The 18,658-nt window shown below is 40.0% G+C and overlaps 2 protein-coding genes and 1 long non-coding RNA gene across 6 annotated transcripts; 1 reads left to right on the top strand and 2 right to left on the bottom strand.

The window, feature by feature from the left end:
* Positions 1 to 9,151: 9,151 nt before the first annotated feature.
* Positions 9,152 to 10,414, bottom strand: LOC108829731 (single-stranded DNA-binding protein WHY3, chloroplastic-like). 3 transcript variants are annotated; one of them, XM_056996465.1, is made up of 5 exons: positions 10,037 to 10,414; positions 9,760 to 9,838; positions 9,594 to 9,670; positions 9,413 to 9,490; positions 9,152 to 9,341 (listed from the first exon to the last, which is right to left on the bottom strand). In XM_056996465.1, the coding sequence occupies exons 1-5, from the start codon at positions 10,098 to 10,100 to the stop codon at positions 9,268 to 9,270; spliced, it is 372 nt and encodes a 123-aa protein (XP_056852445.1). In that variant the 5' UTR covers positions 10,101 to 10,414; the 3' UTR covers positions 9,152 to 9,267. The 3 variants fall into 3 exon arrangements, 2 of the variants coding, with proteins under 2 accessions (XP_056852445.1, XP_056852444.1); XM_056996464.1 differs by having other exon boundaries at positions 9,152 to 9,490; XR_008939827.1 differs by lacking the exon at positions 10,037 to 10,414 and having other exon boundaries at positions 9,152 to 9,490; positions 9,594 to 9,684; positions 9,760 to 10,023.
* A 1,224-nt stretch (positions 10,415 to 11,638) lies between these two features.
* On the bottom strand, positions 11,639 to 13,084 carry LOC130501625 (uncharacterized). 2 transcript variants are annotated; one of them, XR_008939826.1, is made up of 5 exons: positions 12,598 to 13,084; positions 12,321 to 12,416; positions 12,155 to 12,231; positions 11,971 to 12,051; positions 11,639 to 11,899 (listed from the first exon to the last, which is right to left on the bottom strand). It is a non-coding gene; the product is annotated as an uncharacterized LOC130501625 (long non-coding RNA). The 2 variants fall into 2 exon arrangements; XR_008939825.1 differs by having other exon boundaries at positions 11,639 to 12,051.
* Positions 13,085 to 15,850: 2,766 nt separating this feature from the next.
* On the top strand, positions 15,851 to 17,780 carry LOC108836094 (S-locus-specific glycoprotein S13-like). Its single transcript, XM_056996463.1, has 2 exons — positions 15,851 to 17,201; positions 17,488 to 17,780. The coding sequence occupies exons 1-2, from the start codon at positions 15,905 to 15,907 to the stop codon at positions 17,505 to 17,507; spliced, it is 1,317 nt and encodes a 438-aa protein (XP_056852443.1). The 5' UTR covers positions 15,851 to 15,904; the 3' UTR covers positions 17,508 to 17,780.
* The last annotated feature ends 878 nt before the right edge of the window (positions 17,781 to 18,658 follow it).

Here is an 18,658-nt window from a genome sequence, read left to right as displayed (position 1 = left end):
ATAAGTCTTGGAAGATCTTCTGGTGCAAGATATGAGGAAGATAAGATTGTGTCTAGGGTATATAAGGGAGTGAGAGGCAGATGGACTCGTCACGGGTTTTAGATCTTAGAAGGCGATTGCTTTGAGTGTGTTCAGCAGTTCGCATTAGGTTCATTGAGACAGGGGGAGAGTAGCTCGACCTGTCCTTGGGTAGATTAGGAATTGGTTCGTGTCAAGTCCAGTAGGACGTTGTGTAATTCGAGTTAGACAAGTCAAGTGTGATTGTCTAAGAGATTCTTAATAAAAACAAGTTGTGTTTTGAGTATTGAACGAGTTCTTTAAGGAATCGGTGTCCACTTATTTTTACATTTGGTATCAGAGCGGGTCGCCTCTGTGGACTCACAGAGTCTACTCACAGGTTGAGATCCGAGGACATCTATGGATACCATGAAAGAACTTATGTCTCTTCAAAAACCAATCATGCTTGACGAAGGAAACTTCGGTCACTGGAAAGCAAGGATGCGTCATATCATAAGAGGAATTGATGAAGATGCTTGGACTGCAGTAGAACAAGGATGGAAAGCCCCAACCATGATCATGGATGACAAATCTGAAGAGCCAAAACCGAAAGACAGATGGTTTGATGCTTATAAAGCTGCTTCCAAGTATAACTCAAAAGCACTCACCACAATCTTTTCCGCTGTAGATCTCAACCAATTTAAGATCATACAAGGTTGTGAATCAGCAAAAGAAGCTTGGGATACTCTCATCAACCACTTCGAAGGAAACACCAGCGTAAGGTGCACCAGGATTGACCACTTGGCCTCTAAATTTGAGAACTTACGTATGGAAGAAGATGAGACGATTGGAAGCTTTATCTCCAAACTTAGCACAATTGCGAATGAAGCTTCGGTCCTTGGAAAGAAATACAATGAGAAAAAGCTGGTCAAGAAACTTCTCAGATGTCTTCCACCTCGCTTTGAAGCTTACAAAGCTGTATTGAAAATTGTTGTCAATACGGATGAGATGAAGTTTGATCAATTAGATGGTATTCTGAAAGTACACGACTTGGAATGTGTGGATGAATCAACCAAAGACCAGAAAGGTGTTGCCTTCTCTGCAGAATCCAAAGAAGCTGATCGTGTAAAGAAAATTGAGGAAAACATCGTGCTCATGGCGAAAAATTTCAATAAAATGCTGAAAAGAGTTGAGAAAAGTCACAACCGCTCTACTCAGAGATACCAAGGCAGAGACAGAGATCGCTCCTCTCAGAGCAACAAGAATGACTCTAGCCAAGGTAATCGTCGGAAGGAACTGCAATGCCATGAATGTGAGGGTTTTGGTCACTACAGAAATAAGTGTCCTCTCACTAAGAGAAAGGAACTAAAATGCATAGAGTGCAAAGGATATGGCCACACAAGGAGTGAGTGCCCAAACAACCTCAAGAAGGACAAGTCACTGATATGCTTCAGCGACACTGAATCTGATGATGATAGTGAGAGTGAAGAACTCTTGCTGAATTTCTCTGCTCATGTCAATACATCTGATGAGTCACACGAGCCTTTGATATGTTACACTGATTCTGAACCTGAGTGTGATGATGAGCATCAAGAACACCTTCTAAGCTTTGTGGCACGTATTGCAAAAGATGACGAGTCTCACAAATCTCCATCTAGCTCTGAGTCGGACTCAGAAACTGAAGCTGACCCTGAGAAAGAAGGTACTGAACTGAAAGCAGAGTACCAAAGTCTCTTCGACAAGTTCACTGAACTAAGTCTTGAGAATCAACAGCTGATCAAAGACCGAGCAATGCTGAAAGCTCAAGTAAACATACTAGAGCTGGAACAGACTGAAAACAACTCTGACTCAGAGAAAAACATCACTAGGGGAGCTGATAAGGAAGATCTTAATGACCTCAGGAAAACCATTTCAGACCAGGCGTACTCCTTAAAAATCCTAGAAGTAAGCTTCGGACAAACTAAACAACTGCTGAGTGAAGAACTTGATAAAAGTCGCCTGCTGCAACGAGAGCTAACCGAGAACTACAAAAAACTCAGAATGCTTAACACTGGGTCAGACACTCTTGATCACATCTTGTCCCTGGGACAATCTCCAAAGATTAACTGGGGTCTTGGATTTCAAGGAAAACCCTCCAAGTTGGGTAACTTCAGCGAAGGAATGAATCCGTTAAACAAATCTCTCAACCGTTGACTCAGAAACTCCCAACCAAGAGAAGAAACGGGTGTCTGTTCTGCTGCAAGCCTGGTTATAGGGTTTCCAACTGTTACTTCAGAAGAACACAGTACCAAGAAGCATGGAGGAGAAACCGATGTTTTCTTGAACCAGGAAAATTCGGATGTGTGTGGATTGCTAAAACAGATCTATACCCGAATTTCAAGAACCGAGAACCCACTAAGTCAAGAGAGATACTGGAGTCAATAAATTCGCCTTCCTCAGTACAGAGACCTGGAAAGGAAATTGTGTGCAATCTAGCATTTGCTCGACTCTGCAAATTTGAAACAGACAAAGATATGTTACTCTCTGGCAGCGATAAGTCACACACTGGTGGAAAGGTTACATTCGGAGACAGAGGTCAAGGTAAGATCAGTGCCATTGGTAATACTGAGAGATCAGATCTTTCTCGACTCATTAATGTATACCTAGTAGATGGTCTAAAGGCTAACCTTATCAGTGTGAGCCAGCTCTGTGATGAAGGTCTGCGAGTTATCTTTGTTAAAAGAGAATGTCAAGCCCTCGATGACAAGAACAATATCATCCTCTGTGGTTACAGATCAGATAATAACTGCTATATGTGGAAACCCTCAAACCAGTGTATGACAGCCAAAGGGTCCCAGCTTGAACTATGGCATAAAAAACTGGGACACATGAACACTCATGGGCTATCAAGACTTGTAGGAGCTGAAGTAATCCGAGGGGTCCCTCCTCTTGAAGATCATACGGACAGTGTGTGTGGAGCCTGCTGTCAAGGCAAGCAAGTCAAAGTACAACACAAACAGGTTTCTCAAACCAACTCGAAAGGAATTCTTGAGTTGGTACATATGGACCTTATGGGACCAATCACTCCGAGCAGTGTAGCTGGGAAACAATACATCTTTGTACTTGTGGATGACTTCTCTAGATTCACATGGGTCAGATTTCTGAAGAACAAATCAGATGCGATAGACAGCTTTCGAATACTGGCACTGCAGATCAAACAGAAGAAGAGAGGAATCTGTCAGATAAGAAGTGACCACGGTGGAGAATTTCAGAATCATCTTTTCGATAAGTTTTGCCAGGATCAAGGAATACAACACCAGTACGCTGCTCCGCGCACACCTCAACAAAACGGAATTGTGGAACGCAAGAACAGAACCTTGCAGGAGATGGCAAGAGCAATGCTTGCTGGTAATCATGTCCCTTCTGGATTCTGGGCTGAAGCAGTAAACACTGCATGCTACATCATCAACAGGGTCTACATCAAGCCCAAGACCAGGAACACTCCCTACGAAGTCTACACTGGAAAAACCTCAAACCTGAGCTCCTGTCACGTATTCGGCTGCTTGTGTTACATACTGAACGACAAGGACAACTTGGGAAAATTCGATGCTAAGAGTGATGTGGGTATGTTCCTCGGTTACTCTACAAACAATTCTGCATTCCGAGTCTATAACTCCAGAACAAAACGGATCGATGATAAAGTGAATATTGTCTTCGACGATCAGATAGGTTACTACCAGAGGAATGCCACACTGCCCATCACGAGTGTCACACATGAATTTGAAGCAGTTGGTCCCTCAGTCAAAAGCGAGACTCCTCTCACTCAAGATGATGACGAAGTCTTTGACGTTGAGGAACAGATACTACCAAAAACAACCAACGTGCATAAGAACCACTCTGCAGACGATATCTTTGGAGGAGTCCTTGACGGAAGAGTCACACGCAAGAAACAGATTGACTTCAAGGAAATGGTCAAACTAGCCTGTTTTCTGGTGGAAATGGCCAAAGAAGACTGTTATATCTCGCAGATAATTCCTAAGAACATTCAAGAAGCATTGGAGGATGAATTCTGGACTGCATCAATGCATGAAGAGATGGATCAGTTCGAGAGACTGCAGGTGTGGACTTTAGTTCCTAGACCAGATGATGCAAACATATTTGGTACAAAGTGGTTGCACAAGAACAAGACCGATGAATATGGTAATGTTACCTGGAACAAATCGCGCCTTGTAGCTCAAGGGTATGCTCAGATAGAAGGTGAAGACTTTGATGAGACCTTCGCGCCTGTTGCTCGTCTTGAATCTATCCGGTTGCTTTTTGGAATCGCCTGCAAGCTCAGGATTAAAATATATCAAATGGATGTTAAGAGCGCCTTTCTGAATGGACTACTCCAGGAAGAAGTCTACGTAACTCAACCTAAAGGCTTCGAGGACCCACACTACCCTGACCATGTCTACAAACTGAGAAAGGCTCTGTACGGACTCAAGCAAGCCCCAAGAGCTTGGTACGAACGACTTACTCATTTCCTGATGGCTGCTGGATTTAAAAGAGGAGGAGTTGACAAAACACTGTTTATTCAAGACATAGATTCACATATTCTTCTGATCCAAGTGTATGTCGATGACATTATATTTGGCAGTACATCCATGCAGTTGGTCAACGAATTTGTGAGGACAATGACCAAGGAATTCGAGATGAGCATGGTAGGCGAGCTTAACTACTTCTTGGGTCTTCAGATCAAACAGATGGATGATGGGATATTCATCACTCAAAGCACATAGGCTAAGAACCTTGTGAAGCGATTCGGGTTACAGACTAGCAAGACTGCTTAACTCCTATGAGCACCACTACCAAGCTATCTCGTGATGAAGAAGGAAAGAAAGTGGATGAAAAACTCTACAGAGCCATGATTGGAAGTCTTCTCTACCTCACTGCTAGCCGACCTGATATATGCTGAAGTGTAGGCATCTGTGCACGATACCAAGCATCCCCAAGGGAATCACATATGAATGCAGTGAAACGGATTATCAAGTACTTCAAAGGTACTCTGGACTTTGGACTCCACTACTCATTTGAGACAAATGTGAACCTTGCTGGATACTGCGACACATATTGGGCTGGATGTGTTGATGATCGTAGAAGCACATCTGGTGGCTGTTTCTTCTTTGGCAACAACATGATCTCGTGGCACAGTAAAAAACAAAACTGCGTTTCCCTGTCCACTGCTGAAGCCGAATACATAGCACTGGGAAGCTGCTGCACTCAGCTGCTATGGATGAGACAGATGCTGATTGACTATGGCTACACCACTGAATCCATGGTAGTTCACTGCGACAACATGAGTGCAATCAACTTGACCAAGAATCCCATTCAACACTCACGTACTAAGCACGTTGATCTGAGACATCATTTTGTTAGAGAGTTAGTTGAACTTAAGCTTGTGGTAGTGGAACACGTCTCATCTGAAAACCAGCTAGCTGGTATTTTTACAAAGCCTCTAGACTTCAATGCATTCCTAGGCCTCAGAAAGGCTCTGGGAATTGTTGACATCTCAGCATGACCTGCCCATGACTAGAGGAACAGACACTCTGCAGTCGGATAGAGTCACAACATCACTCCATCAATCTTCGAAAACCTTGTTTCAGCAAATTATCAGTTGTAGGATCTGAGTCATCTTGAGAATCATCTCAGTTGTGGAAACTCCTACATGATGGACACTCGTCTTGGAACTGGATGCTACCACATTTTGATTCTAAGTACCGATCACTGTCCGGATAGGAAAGAAACAAAAACACCAAGTCGTCATGTGTTACACACAAACTGGTATGTGTCACTCCTCAGAAGGCCTTGCGTGATGAGTACTCATCGTGGGTCAGGGTGCAAAAACACTCTCGTCCTGGTGATGATCACTGCTCGGATAAGGCAAAGCCACACATGTTGAACCACTCGTCGTGGGTCAGGGTGCTACCACACTTTGCACCTGGTGATGCTAGGTGGCTAAACATGTCACTGACTTTGTAGAACTATGATCGCTAAAGCACACCACACTGAAGTTCCTCTAAGGTGAAATCTTCCTACAAGGGGTTGAAAAGAGTGACACTGATGAAGAAGAAGTGAACTCACAACAGCCCTCAAATGTAAAGTATTTTCTCCGACTAAGAAGGTTCTCTGAGATGATTCTGGAATCTGCTCCTGGTAATCTGATGTGTGACAGCTACTCGGCTGAGAAATAGCTACATGTCAGGTCTGAAACACTGACTCATTTTCAGGCATTCTATCATCCTGACTCTATCTGACAGTGAAGATCCATGTCTAGCTCCTTTAGTCATCACTAAGTGTCGTCGTAAATTCTTGGCTGCACCAGGCTTACTTCAGTTCTTTCTGTACAGTGTGTTCCATCTACTCAAGAGTATGTTTCAACCTCCTCTCCTACATATGTCTCTGCTTTGCAATGAGATGTTTGGCTTTCGTGGAAATCAAGTAAGTTGCTGGACTAAATATTGATTCTGGACTTGATTATGGTTACTGGGCCTAGCGAAGTGGGCTTGTCCTTAACCACAAAGACTTCAAGTGTGATAGGGTTTCCTATGTATGTCACACTCTCTCCATCTCTCTCGCCGCCAAATTATTTTCTCTCTCTCTCAACCATGCAATCAACAAGAAGAAGTGCTCGCCTCCAATCCTCCGGTGACTCTCAGGCCAACCATACGCCGGATCCCTCTACGACTCCGGCAGCCCCCCCCCTTCGTCCTGCGCTCGTAAGTATGCTCGGAAGCGACCTCGCCGTCAGACACGATGTACTCCACCGCCGGAACAAACAGACGACTCCGCCTCTGAATCAGACGCTGAAGCCTCCGATGTCGTTCCGGAGCATGTGGGAACTCAGAATCCTGAGGATCTCGGTGATGAAGACATCTCTCTTGAGCTGATCTCAAAGGAAATCCGACATGCAACGGTTCGTGCTGCTTTTCAAGCTAGGGTTGAATAGAATCCGGAACTTCTCAAGCCCTCTAAACGACCGTACAATCGTCTATTCTCGTCTTTTGCTGCGACTGAGCGCTATCACTCCCTGCAGCAATGGATATTCCTTGAACAACTGAGTCTGCCTCTCTCAGATAAGGATCTTGAGGATGTAAAGGAGGTGGTGCTCCGGTCAGGGTTGATCTACACGCTCATCGATGTCGATCCGTTCCAACCAAGCCTTGTCAGAGAATTCATCGCCAATCTGGCAGATGCTGAGAAACGTGACGATGGCGTGGCTGTCTACGTTAGAGGTTCTCTGGTTGAGTTCTCTCCTAGCTTAATCAACGCGGTCTTCTGCACTACTGGCATTGACAAGGAGCCTAGCTGGATGGATGAAAACATTGACGAAGTCTGCGGGTTTCTCTCGGAGGGTCGGGTTCTGCGCTGGGAGGACATGAGCTCTAAGTACCTAACCCTTCAGAATCAGGTGCTCTACAAACTCGTGTGCTCTAACTGGATCCCCACTACCAGTTACACAGCTATGAACACTGAGCGACTCCGATTTGTGTACATGCTTCATCATCACAATCGGTTTAACTTCGGAGAGCTAGTCTACAATCAGATCATCTCTATGTCAGAGAGCATCAAGACTGAGAAGACACGTCGCATTCTGTTCCCCACTCTGATTCAGTAGATCCTGCTTGCTCAACGCTCCATACCTCCTGATTCCAGTGATGAAGACCTTGTTGAATGTCTGAAACCTGTAGTCAAAGACAAGAAGGCTGGCAAAGGGGATGGAATAGTCTCACGCGCCCCTAACCTTGAAAAAGACGTTGCTCATGCCATTGCAGACCTCAAGGCCATCCACATTCGGCTCAAGAGTAAGGTTTTCTGGGGGAGGTTGCTTAGTAACACTCATCTGTACTAACTCCTATTTGTTTTATCTCATTGTGCCTCACTGCAGGGGGAGATTATGGAGTCATCGGAAGAACCTCAGCCTCGGCGGATCAAGACAACAACTAATGACTTTGTTGCTGCCTAGTTATTTTATCTTTGTAGCTGTGTTTATCTGCAATCTATGAACTTATGAAATCTTTCTATCTATCGGCTGTATTATCCTATTTTCACGTTTGGAATTAAGGATAATAATTTGGTGTGTTCATTGGGATTGCTAACTCTCCTAACCAGTTATGTTATCAGGATTCTGTGTGTTCGAGTGTGGTATGTGTTTCAGGTAGCAGGGAAGTCACATTGAGCTAAACAGGGGGAGAATGTTAGCTCCAGGAAATGGAGCTGAGTACGTGTGAAGCAGTGGAGTGTTACACAGCTGATTCGGTATGTGATATACCAGAGAGAGATGTGTTACGCAGACGGTTCAATGTGTGAGATACCGGTTCAAGTTAAGTTGGATAAGTATGACGTGGTGTTGAGGGAAGCTTGGGAGATAAGCTTCATGAAGATTTGGTAACAGCAAGATCGTGACTTGAGGATAAGTCTTGGAAGATCTTCTGGTGCAAGATATGAAGAAGATAAGGTTGTGTCTAGGGTATATAAGGGAGTGAGAGGCAGATGGCCTCGTCACGGGTTTTAGATCTTAGAAGGCGATTGCTTGAGTGTGTTCAGCAGTTCGCATTAGGTTCATTGAGACAGGGGGAGAGTAGCTCGACCTGTCCTTGGGTAGATTAGGAATTGGTTCGTGTCAAGTCCAGTAGGACGTTGTGTAATTCGAATTTGACAAGTCAAGTGTGATTGTCTAAGAGATTCTTAATAAAAACAAGTTGTGTTTTGAGTATTGAACGAGTTCTTTAAGGAATCGGTGTCCACTTGTTTTTACAACTGCCATATATTAACATGCAAAAACAAAGGGCATACTCGAGATCTTGCCGGGATTTTCCCATCTCCCGAAATGATGCGCTAGTTTCAACTCTCAATCGAATGTATCGTGTATATTGACCAAGATCAAACAGGTTAGAAGAAAGCAAAAGAAAAAGATAAAAGAGAAGAGGAAACGATGCCTCTGGTGCAGCGCTCAAGAACTAGGGTTTGCTTGATGGTTAAGAGAGAGGCTGGAGTTTTGTTTTTAGAAAGAGGATGATAGGCAAATACTGTTCTCCTTGTTAGGCAAAGTGGGTGTCGTAAGAGCGTCATTATCCCACATACCCTAAATGGGTCTCTTATTTATTTTTAATACTTTTAAAATGCAAAAGTGAATTAAGAGACTGGATTAAGAGACCTGAAAATTTATGTACTCCATTGCAAGTCTCTTAATTTAGGGTTCTTAAAAAATTAAGCAAAACATGTACTCAACTCAACTCTGTTAATCTTAAACTATATACAGGACAATGTTTTAAGCAAAACATGTACCCAAATGCATGCCAGTCTATAAGGTGCGGCAAGATGAACTGCGACACAATGTACAAGGTTAAAATAGAGGCAAATGTTTTCTTTACAAAGAGATAAAGAGAGGGCTCACGTTGAAAGCAGAGATAAGAACAGCAAACTACTTTAGTTTGAACACCTTCATCTACATTCAACAGCTTGTTTTGAACACCTTGATGAATAAACAACAATGAAAAAACAGAAGAGCTTTTAATCCATGAGAATGCAAAATCAGGAGAATTGGGAAAGAAACAACGAATTAAAGATTCATTTACTCAGGTTAAAGAAGCGGCCAGAACCATCTGGAAGGGGTTCAACTTTCAGCACTTTCCTCACTTTACCTTCATCACTACTAAACAACCACAACTACAACATCAATTAGAACTAAACGAACAGAAAATTCTGTGTAATCAAATAGATCTCACAGGGTCTTAATCATACCCTTTTCCCTTGTCAGGATCATGGAAGACCTCGCATGACTCTCTCGGCCCAAGGCTAACTAAATTACCAATCTCTGTAACTGAAAATGAGAACAATCTGCATCAATTCAAATCAAAACATGAACAGTCATAATAGATAGTACTAATTTAAGTATAAATTCAAAAGTCAAAACATGATCTAACCACAATCATAATTGAAAGTTCTTTCATCAAACCAAAGAGATGATCATCATCACACTTCCATTCCATAGACTACAAAGTTAAAGATAACAACAGACCTATTTCCTGCTCCAATCGTACTGACGAACACCAGCTGCAGGAGCAAACTGGACGTTTCAACATCGGCCGATCAATCCGTGCTGCATCGTTAAGCTTCTTGCTTCGTCCGTCGTCGAGGCAGAACAAGCGACGCTGCTTTCTTCTAGCGGTTGGTAATCTCGAACAGTGTAGACGATTGATTGCTTACGAGATCCATTCATCCTTCCTGTCAAAACATGACAAAATTGATTCCTTTACTAATAATCGATTCAATAATCAATTGGATGGTTTTCGATTCAATAATCAATTGGAGGCGGAATCTTCGAGGCTGAATGCGAGGGAGATGCAGAGTCGTCGAGGTTAGAGAGAGAGACGACGATTCCACCGACTCTGCCTGACGCCGTAACAAATTTTATTAAAAACTCTATACAATTTGTAAGACACTCGGATAATCATAAAATTTGGAGGTCAAATTTTCAAATTTAATATATTATAGAAATTAAATATTTTCTTATTTTATAAAATTATAAATTCTAAAAAGAGATATCTAGAAGAAATATTTGGTGTGTTCTTTGGGATTGCTAACTATCGGCTGTATTATCCTATTTTCACGTTTGGAATTAAGGATAATAATTTGGTGTGTTCATTGGGATTGCTAACTCTCCTAACCAGTTATGTTATCAGGATTCTGTGTGTTCGAGTGTGGTATGTGTTTCAGGTAGCAGGGAAGTCACATTGAGCTAAACAGGGGGAGAATGTTAGCTCCAGGAATGGAGCTGAGTACGTGTGAAGCAGTGGAGTGTTACACAGCTGATTCGGTATGTGATATACCAGAGAGAGATGTGTTACGCAGACGGTTCAATGTGTGAGATACCGATTCAAGTTAAGTTGGATAAGTATGACGTGGTGTTGAGGGAAGCTTGGGAGATAAGCTTTATGAAGATTTGGTAACAGCAAGATCGTTACTTGAGGATAAGTCTTGGAAGATCTTCTGGTGCAAGATATGAAGAAGATAAGATTGTGTCTAGGGTATATAAGGGAGTGAGAGGCAGATGGCCTCGTCACGGGTTTTAGATCTTAGAAAGCGATTGCTTGAGTGTGTTCAGCAGTGCGCATTAGGTTCATTGATACAGGGGGAGAGTAGCTCGACCTGTCCTTGGGTAGATTAGGAATTGGTTCGTGTCAAGTCCAGTAGGACGTTGTGTAATTCGAATTAGACAAGTCAAGTGTGATTGTCTAAGAGATTCTTAATAAAAACAAGTTGTGTTTTGAGTATTGAACTAGTTCTTTAAGGAATCGGTGTCCACTTGTTTTTACAACTGCCATATATTAACATGCAAAAACAAAGGGCATGCTCGAGATCTTGCCGGGATTTTCCCATCTCCCGAAATGATGCGCTAGCTTCAACTCTCAATCGAATGTATCGTGTATATTGACCAAGATCAAACAGGTTAGAAGAAAGCAAAAAAAAAAAAAAGAGAAGAGGAAACGATGCCTCTGGTGCAGCGCTCCAGAACTAGGGTTTGCTTGATGGTTAAGAGAGAGGCTGGAGTTTTGTTTTTAGAAAGAGGATGATAGGCAAATACTGTTCTCCTTGTTAGGCAAAATGGGTGTCGTAAGAGCATCATTATCCCACATACCCTAAATGGGTCTCTTATTTATTTTTTTATACTTTTAAAATGCAAAAGTGAATTAAGAGACTGGATTAAGAGACCTGAAAATTTATGTACTCCATTGCAAGTCTCTTAATTTAGGGTTCTTAAAAAATTAAGCAAAACATGTACTCAACTCAACTCTGTTAATCTTAAACTATATACAGGACAATGTTTTAAGCAAAACATGTACCCAAATGCATGCCAGTCTATAAGGTGCGGCAAGATGAACTGCGACACAATGTACAAGGTTAAAATAGAGGCAAATGTTTTATTTACAAAGAGATAAAGAGAGGGCTCACGTTGAAAGTAGAGATAAGAACAGCAAACTCTACTTTAGTTTTGAACACCTTCATCTACATTCAACAGCTTGTTTTGAACACCTTGATGAATAAACAACAATGAAAAAACAGAAGAGCTTTTAATCCATGAAAATGCAAAATCAGGAGTATTGGGAAAGAAACAACGAATTAAAGATTCATTTACTCAGGTTAAAGAAGCGGCCAGAACCATCTGGAAGGGGTTCAACTTTCAGCACTTTCCTCACTTTACCTTCATCACTACTAAACAACCACAACTACAACATCAATTAGAACTAAACGAACAGAAAAATCTGTGTAATCAAATAGATCTCACAGGGTCTTAATCATACCCTTTTCCCTTGTCAGGATCATGGAAGACCTCGCATGACTCTCTCGGCCCAAGGCTAACTAAATTACCAATCTATGTAACTGACAATGAGAACAATCTGCATCAATTCAAATCAAAACATGAACAGTCATAATAGATAGTACTAATTTAAGTATAAATTCAAAAGTCAAAACATGATCTAACCACAATCATAATTGAAAGTTCTTTCATCAAACCAAAGAGATGATCATCATCACACTTCCATTCCATAGACTACAAAGTTAAAGATAACAACAGACCTATTTCCTGCTCCAATCGTACTGACGAACACCAGCTGCAGGAGCAAACTGGACATTTCAACATCGGCCGATCAATCCGTGCCGCATCGTTAAGCTTCTTGCTTCGTCCGTCGTCGAGGCAGAACAAGCGACGCTGCTTTCTTCTAGCGGTTGGTAATCTCGAACAGTGTAGACGATTGATTGCTTACGAGAACCATTCATCCTTCCTGTCAAAACATGACAAAATTGATTCCTTTACTAATAATTGATTCAATAATCAATTGGATGGTTTTCGATTCAATAATCAATTGGAGGCGGAATCTTCGAGGCTGAATGCGAGGGAGACGCAGAGTCGTCGAGGTTAGAGAGAGAGACGACGATTCCACCGACTCTGCCTGATGCAGTCAACGAGTCTGAGACGGTTGAGAGAGATCACCGTTTTGCCTCGGGAGAAAGAGAGAAGCCGAGACGGTTGAGAGAGAGAGAGTGTTGTTGAATGAATGACACGTGCCCCTGAATACCGTCTCAAGTGTGTCTCCATTAAGAGACGTCTCAACCGTATTTGCCTAATTTTTTTTTTAAATCCTAAATACTCTAAATACGCGGGTTGAAGACCGCGATAAAGATGCTCTAAGGTCTTCATGGGATGTAGTAAATGTTAAATATTTAAAAGATAAGGTGACAAAAACGACGAAAAATTATTATTTATTAATAATCAATAAAAATCAATAATACATACGTAAACGACGACTCAACAAAAATTAAAAAGAAGTAACGAGTGTCTTTTGTAAATACAAGTGAAATACAAATTTGTAAATTCACCTCATTAACCCAATATTTTAATAACAAAAGTGATTCAAATAGAGATTTTTTAATGACAAAAGTTGAAATATATATACCACAGAAAAAGAAATTGTAATCCAACAAAAGAATACATCCTAACAATTTAAACGTTGTGTACACGACCTACAAATAGTTTTTTGGCTCAGAATTGGCATCCCTTAATGATTGTACACAAGAAAGAAAGAACCAAAAGCGGAAAGAACGAACGACACAGGCTTGCAGAGTTTTTTACAAAATAGTCTCATTTCTTTATTTTTAGAATGAAAGAAAAATCATAGTCTCACATTATTAATTTATAGAAGTTTTACTGTACTTACATTTTGTAGAATAATCAATTCATTTCTTTTTTTTTACAGCTGCATCCTCTAAAATTATTGCGTAGACAATTATATCTTGATAAACGTAACAAATTTTATTAAAAACTCTATACAATTTGTAAGACACTCGGATAATCATAAAATTTGGAGGTCAAATTTCCAAAACTTAATATATTATAGAAATTAACTATTTTCTTATTTTATAAATTATAAATTCTAAAAAGAGATATCTAGAAGAAATATTTTTATAAATTAATAAAATACCATAATTTCACATTATTAATTTATATAGTTTTTACTGAAGTTACATTTTTTAGAGTAGTTAGCTCATTTCATTATTTTTTAACAGTTGTGTCCTGTAAAATTGTCATTTTTTTCTATACAATTATATCTTAAACCTATTTTTTATAAAAACTCTATACAATTTGTAAGACACTCAGTTAATATTCAGATAATCCTATATATTTTTATAGAGGTAAAGATATATGTTGTTTTGGTAGACCATTAAAACACTTCTACAAAATTGATTGCTCAGCTTTTTGAGTATCTAAGATCATGTTTATTGGGGGATTCTTAGTGTGAGGTTCTTAACGTAATCTAGGAACCAGTTCTTAGTTTTCCTTAGTTAAAGTTAAGAGACGATTTTTATATTATGCTAAGAACCCCCAATAAACATGTCATAATATTGTCAATAATTTATTTTTATTTTCGTAGACCTCTTACTTGATCATTATTTAAAAAATAATTCGGTCAATTTTATTCAAATTATTTTTGTATATCTGTATAGTATATTTGGTGAACTTGAGTATGATAAAAGAATATATAACTAAAAATGAGATAAGTGAAAGAAAAAATAAATAATTTTATAACTTAAAATAAATTAAATTATAAAATATACATATTTTGTCAAATTAAATAAATAATTTAAAATCTTAATAAAAAATAATATCCTACGTATATACACGGGTTTGTTTTCTAGTATAAATAATAGAATATAGCTAGTTATTGTTCTAAAAAGAAGGAAAATGGAGGTAGTTATTCCCAAATTTCTGGTGAATGCTGATTTTGAAAGTGTGGAATCGGCAAGGTGGACTTAGAAATTCTTTTTAATTTTTTTTCTAGCAAATATGTGAATTGGCACGTATTGTAAGTTTTTTTTGAAGAAAACCTTGAGTTTTTTTGAAGAAAACCTTGAGTTTTTTTTGAAGAAAACCTTGCATGTTGCGAGTGAGGTTCGATAAACAAAGGCTGTAGTATGATGGAAAAAATCGAATGCTCTATGACTATACACCTATAGTAGTTCTAAATGCAGCTAAATGATCAAAAATAAAACCAAAATGTATGGTCAAAACAATGAGAAAAACTTTTTTGTAACTTAACAATGAGAAAAACTTAGCAAAAAAAAAAAACAATGAAAGTCACAAGAGATTACCCGACGTAAACCAAGACAAAAGTTTTGGTTTAGTTAAACCAAATTCTACTCTCTTTTCTTTTGGTTAAGAACCAACGTAAACTCTAGTTGTTCGTTTCCTGTAGTCCAGTGAATCAGTGATCGTTTAATCTTCCATATAATCATTAGAAGAAATGGTACCCTCTTAACAAAAAACTTAGCAAAAAAAAAAAACAATGAAAGTCACAAGACATTACCCGAGGTAAACCAAGACAAAATTTTTGGTTTAGTTAAACCAAATTCTACTCTCTTTTCTTTTGGTTAAGAACCAACGTAAACTCTAGTTGTTCGTTTCCTCTAGTCCAGTGAATCAGTGATCGTTTAATCTTCCATAATCATTAGAAGAAATGGTACGATATATTCAATATACTATGAATGCATCGAACGGTGCTATTGAGTACACCATATGCTATGCGGAATACCATATGCTATGTGTTTTCTTTTCGAGAACACCGTATGCTATGTCGACAGCGTGATAACTAAATAACGTGTAGATATAAAAAGTAGTTGACGAATGATACAAGTTTGTGGAAGTGAATTAATCTATGGGATGAAAAAGTCATGGAGTATGGAACACAACATTTTGCTTGCCTGCTATATTCGTCCTAATAATTTAATTTTCGAATTTTCTTCCGAAGTAACTTGGGATGTATATGCAAGTTAGGACAAAAACTAATAACAAGAAAAAATAAAGAAAGAAAGAAAGTGGTGAGGAGAGATGAACACCTACCAACGTTCTTACACCTTCTCGTTCTTGCTAGTCTTCGTTGTCTTGATTCTATTTCATCCAGCCCTTTCGACCCATGTCAACACTTTGTCGTCTTCAGAGTCTCTCACAATCTCAAGCAAGAGAGTACTTATATCTCCCGGTGGAGTCTTCGAGCTTGGTTTCTTCAAACCCTCGGGACGCTCGCGTTGGTATCTCGGAATAAGGTATAGGAAAGTCTCTAAGACAACCTACGCATGGGTCGCCAACAGAGACAACCCTCTCTCCAATTCCATTGGAACCCTCAAAATCTCTAGCAACAATCTTGTCCTGCTAGGTCAGTCTAATAATACTGTTTGGTCGACAAATCTTACTAGCGGTAATTATGTGAGATCTCCAGTGGAGGCAGAGCTTCTTCCCAACGGTAATTTTGTAATGAGATACAAAGAGTCTTCAAGTGGATTCTTGTGGCAGAGTTTCGATTTTCCGACGGATACGTTACTTCCGGAGATGAAACTAGGTTACGATCTCAAAACAAGGCGCAACAGGTTCCTTACATCATGGAGAAGTTCAGATGATCCGTCAAGCGGAGACACCATGTACAAACTCAATATTCGAAGGGGATTGCCTGAGTTTATTCTTATGCACGGACGTTTGAAATCTCAAAGGAGCGGTCCTTGGAATGGAATCGGGTTTAGTGGCATACCGGAGGTGCAAGGATTAAATTACATGGTTCACAATTATACGGAGAACAGTGAGGAGATCGCTTACTCCTTCCATATGACCAACCAAAGCATCTACTCGAGATTGACAGTCAATGCCTCTACACTCAATCGATTCACGTGGATCCCGCCATCATGGGCATGGAGCACGTTATGGGCTACACCTACGGACAAGTGTGACATTGTTGAGATCTGTGGACCTTATGCTTACTGTTACCGAAGCCCGTATCCTACCTGTAACTGTATTAAAGGGTTCGTTCCCAAGAACCAGGGTAATTGGAAATTTGGAGACGGATCAGATGGGTGTGTGAGGAGCATGCGGCTGAACTGTAGTGGAGATGGTTTTTTGCGGCTCAACAATATGAAGTTGCCGGATACTGTGACAGCGACTGTGGATCGGAGGATTGATGTGGAAAAATGTGAGGAGAGGTGTCTTAGCGATTGTAACTGTACGTCGTTTGCGACTGCGGATGTTCGAGCTGGAGGAGTGGGTTGTATTTTTTGGACCGGAGAGATCGTTGATATCCGCAAGTACGACGTCGGTGGTCAAGATCTTTACGTCAGACTGAATTATGCTGCTGATCTCGGTTAGTTTAATCTAACCTATTAAAACTTAAATACAAATCAAAAATAACTCTTACTTCACCTTCAATAATATTACAAGTTTTATGCCATTGGATTTTTTAGTCATTTAACTATATTTCTATATCAATCTAATTTCCTTAATAAAAACAACAATTTAACTTCTTACCAAATCAAACCTTGGTTTCAGTTAGACCTAAAGCCTTTATTCCATCTGCGATCGTAACATAAAGCATTTTTAATCATCTAAATCTAATTGCCTTAATAAAATCAACAATTTGACTTTGATAGGTTCAAGCATACTTATGTGAGGAGAAAGAATAAGAAGACTGAAGCAAGCGAAGAGAGTAACTGAAGTATCAAGAAATCGTTGAAGAATAATGAAGATAGGAGTACACGTGTATGTATTCAAATAGAAGTATAAATAAGTCAGTATGAGTCTGTTAGACGGTTATCGAAGATTACAATTGTAAACTTAGCATATGAGCTAGGTTCTACTCAGGTGCTGAGAGTAGAGTGGTACTCAGATGATGAGAGTATCATTGCAGTTGTAATTCTCGAGTTGATCCATATATACTACGCAGTTCTTTGTAGATCCGATCATTGATCCTAACAGACTTCTTCTTACCAAATCAAACCTTGGTTTCAGTTGGACCGATAGCTTTTATTCCACCTGCAATCGTAACATAAAACCAAGCGGTTTATATATATATATATATATATAAACCAACTCACAACCACAAAAATCATATATATAATGAGGGACTTTCCTCTCTTCCTAGAGGGTCCACGTCGGATTCCATTTAATGCATGTGGGTCCCGCTTCGGTTTTCTTTACTCAAATGATTTGAATCTGGTCTGATTCTCCTTGGTTAAGTCATTTTGTTTCGTTTGGTTAACAATGATTTGTTAGTAAAGTAAACGTCGGGTTTTGTGATTCAGATTAGGATTTCCATTGTAAACTTCTTATATAATAAGAAAAAAAAGGAAGCATAATCGATTTTCTTTGCGACTCCATCCATCTTCTCTTCCACCGTTATCTCCATCACCGCTGCTACCACCGTCGTCCTCGCTAACGTTTTGCAATCGCCGACGAAATCCTCTGCGTTTGTAGGAGATTTCACTAAATACTTGGATTTCGACAAAACCTAGATTGCACGAGAAGCATGAGAGCTGGCACCTCCCATTTGAGAGTGGGAGCCATGGGATTCTGTCTGTTAAATCACCGTCTTTACAGATGGATAACACTCTGCATCCTGACATCAAAGACCGTGTCTTTTCCTTGGACGGAAACCATATGCATTCCAGCATCCAGAAGGTAACGTTGTCTCTTTTGTTTTTGTGCTAAATGACTGAAAGATAGGTATTGCTTTAAGACTGGTTCATTGGTTTTAACAGGTCTCTGCTTTGGTTTTGGTTAAGTCATTTTGTTTCGTTTGGTTAACAATGATTTGTTAGTAAA

Source organism: Raphanus sativus, unplaced genomic scaffold (assembly GCF_000801105.2).
Source record: "Raphanus sativus cultivar WK10039 unplaced genomic scaffold, ASM80110v3 Scaffold0234, whole genome shotgun sequence".
Classification (NCBI taxonomy): domain Eukaryota; kingdom Viridiplantae; phylum Streptophyta; class Magnoliopsida; order Brassicales; family Brassicaceae; genus Raphanus; species Raphanus sativus.
This window is presented reverse-complemented; position numbering and strand designations above follow the sequence as displayed.

Coding starts and splice junctions, on each gene's coding strand:
- LOC108829731 (XM_056996464.1), bottom strand. CDS start 10,100: ATGTTGAAACGTCCAGTTTGCTCCTGCAGCTGGTGTTCGTCAGTACGA. Junction 9,839..10,036: donor ACGATTGGAGCAGGAAATAG/GTCTGTTGTTAT, acceptor TCTCATTTTCAG/TTACAGAGATTGGTAATTTA. Junction 9,671..9,759: donor GATCCTGACAAGGGAAAAGG/GTATGATTAAGA, acceptor GTGGTTGTTTAG/TAGTGATGAAGGTAAAGTGA.
- LOC108836094 (XM_056996463.1), top strand. CDS start 15,905: ATGAACACCTACCAACGTTCTTACACCTTCTCGTTCTTGCTAGTCTTC. Junction 17,202..17,487: donor GAATTATGCTGCTGATCTCG/GTTAGTTTAATC, acceptor TGACTTTGATAG/GTTCAAGCATACTTATGTGA.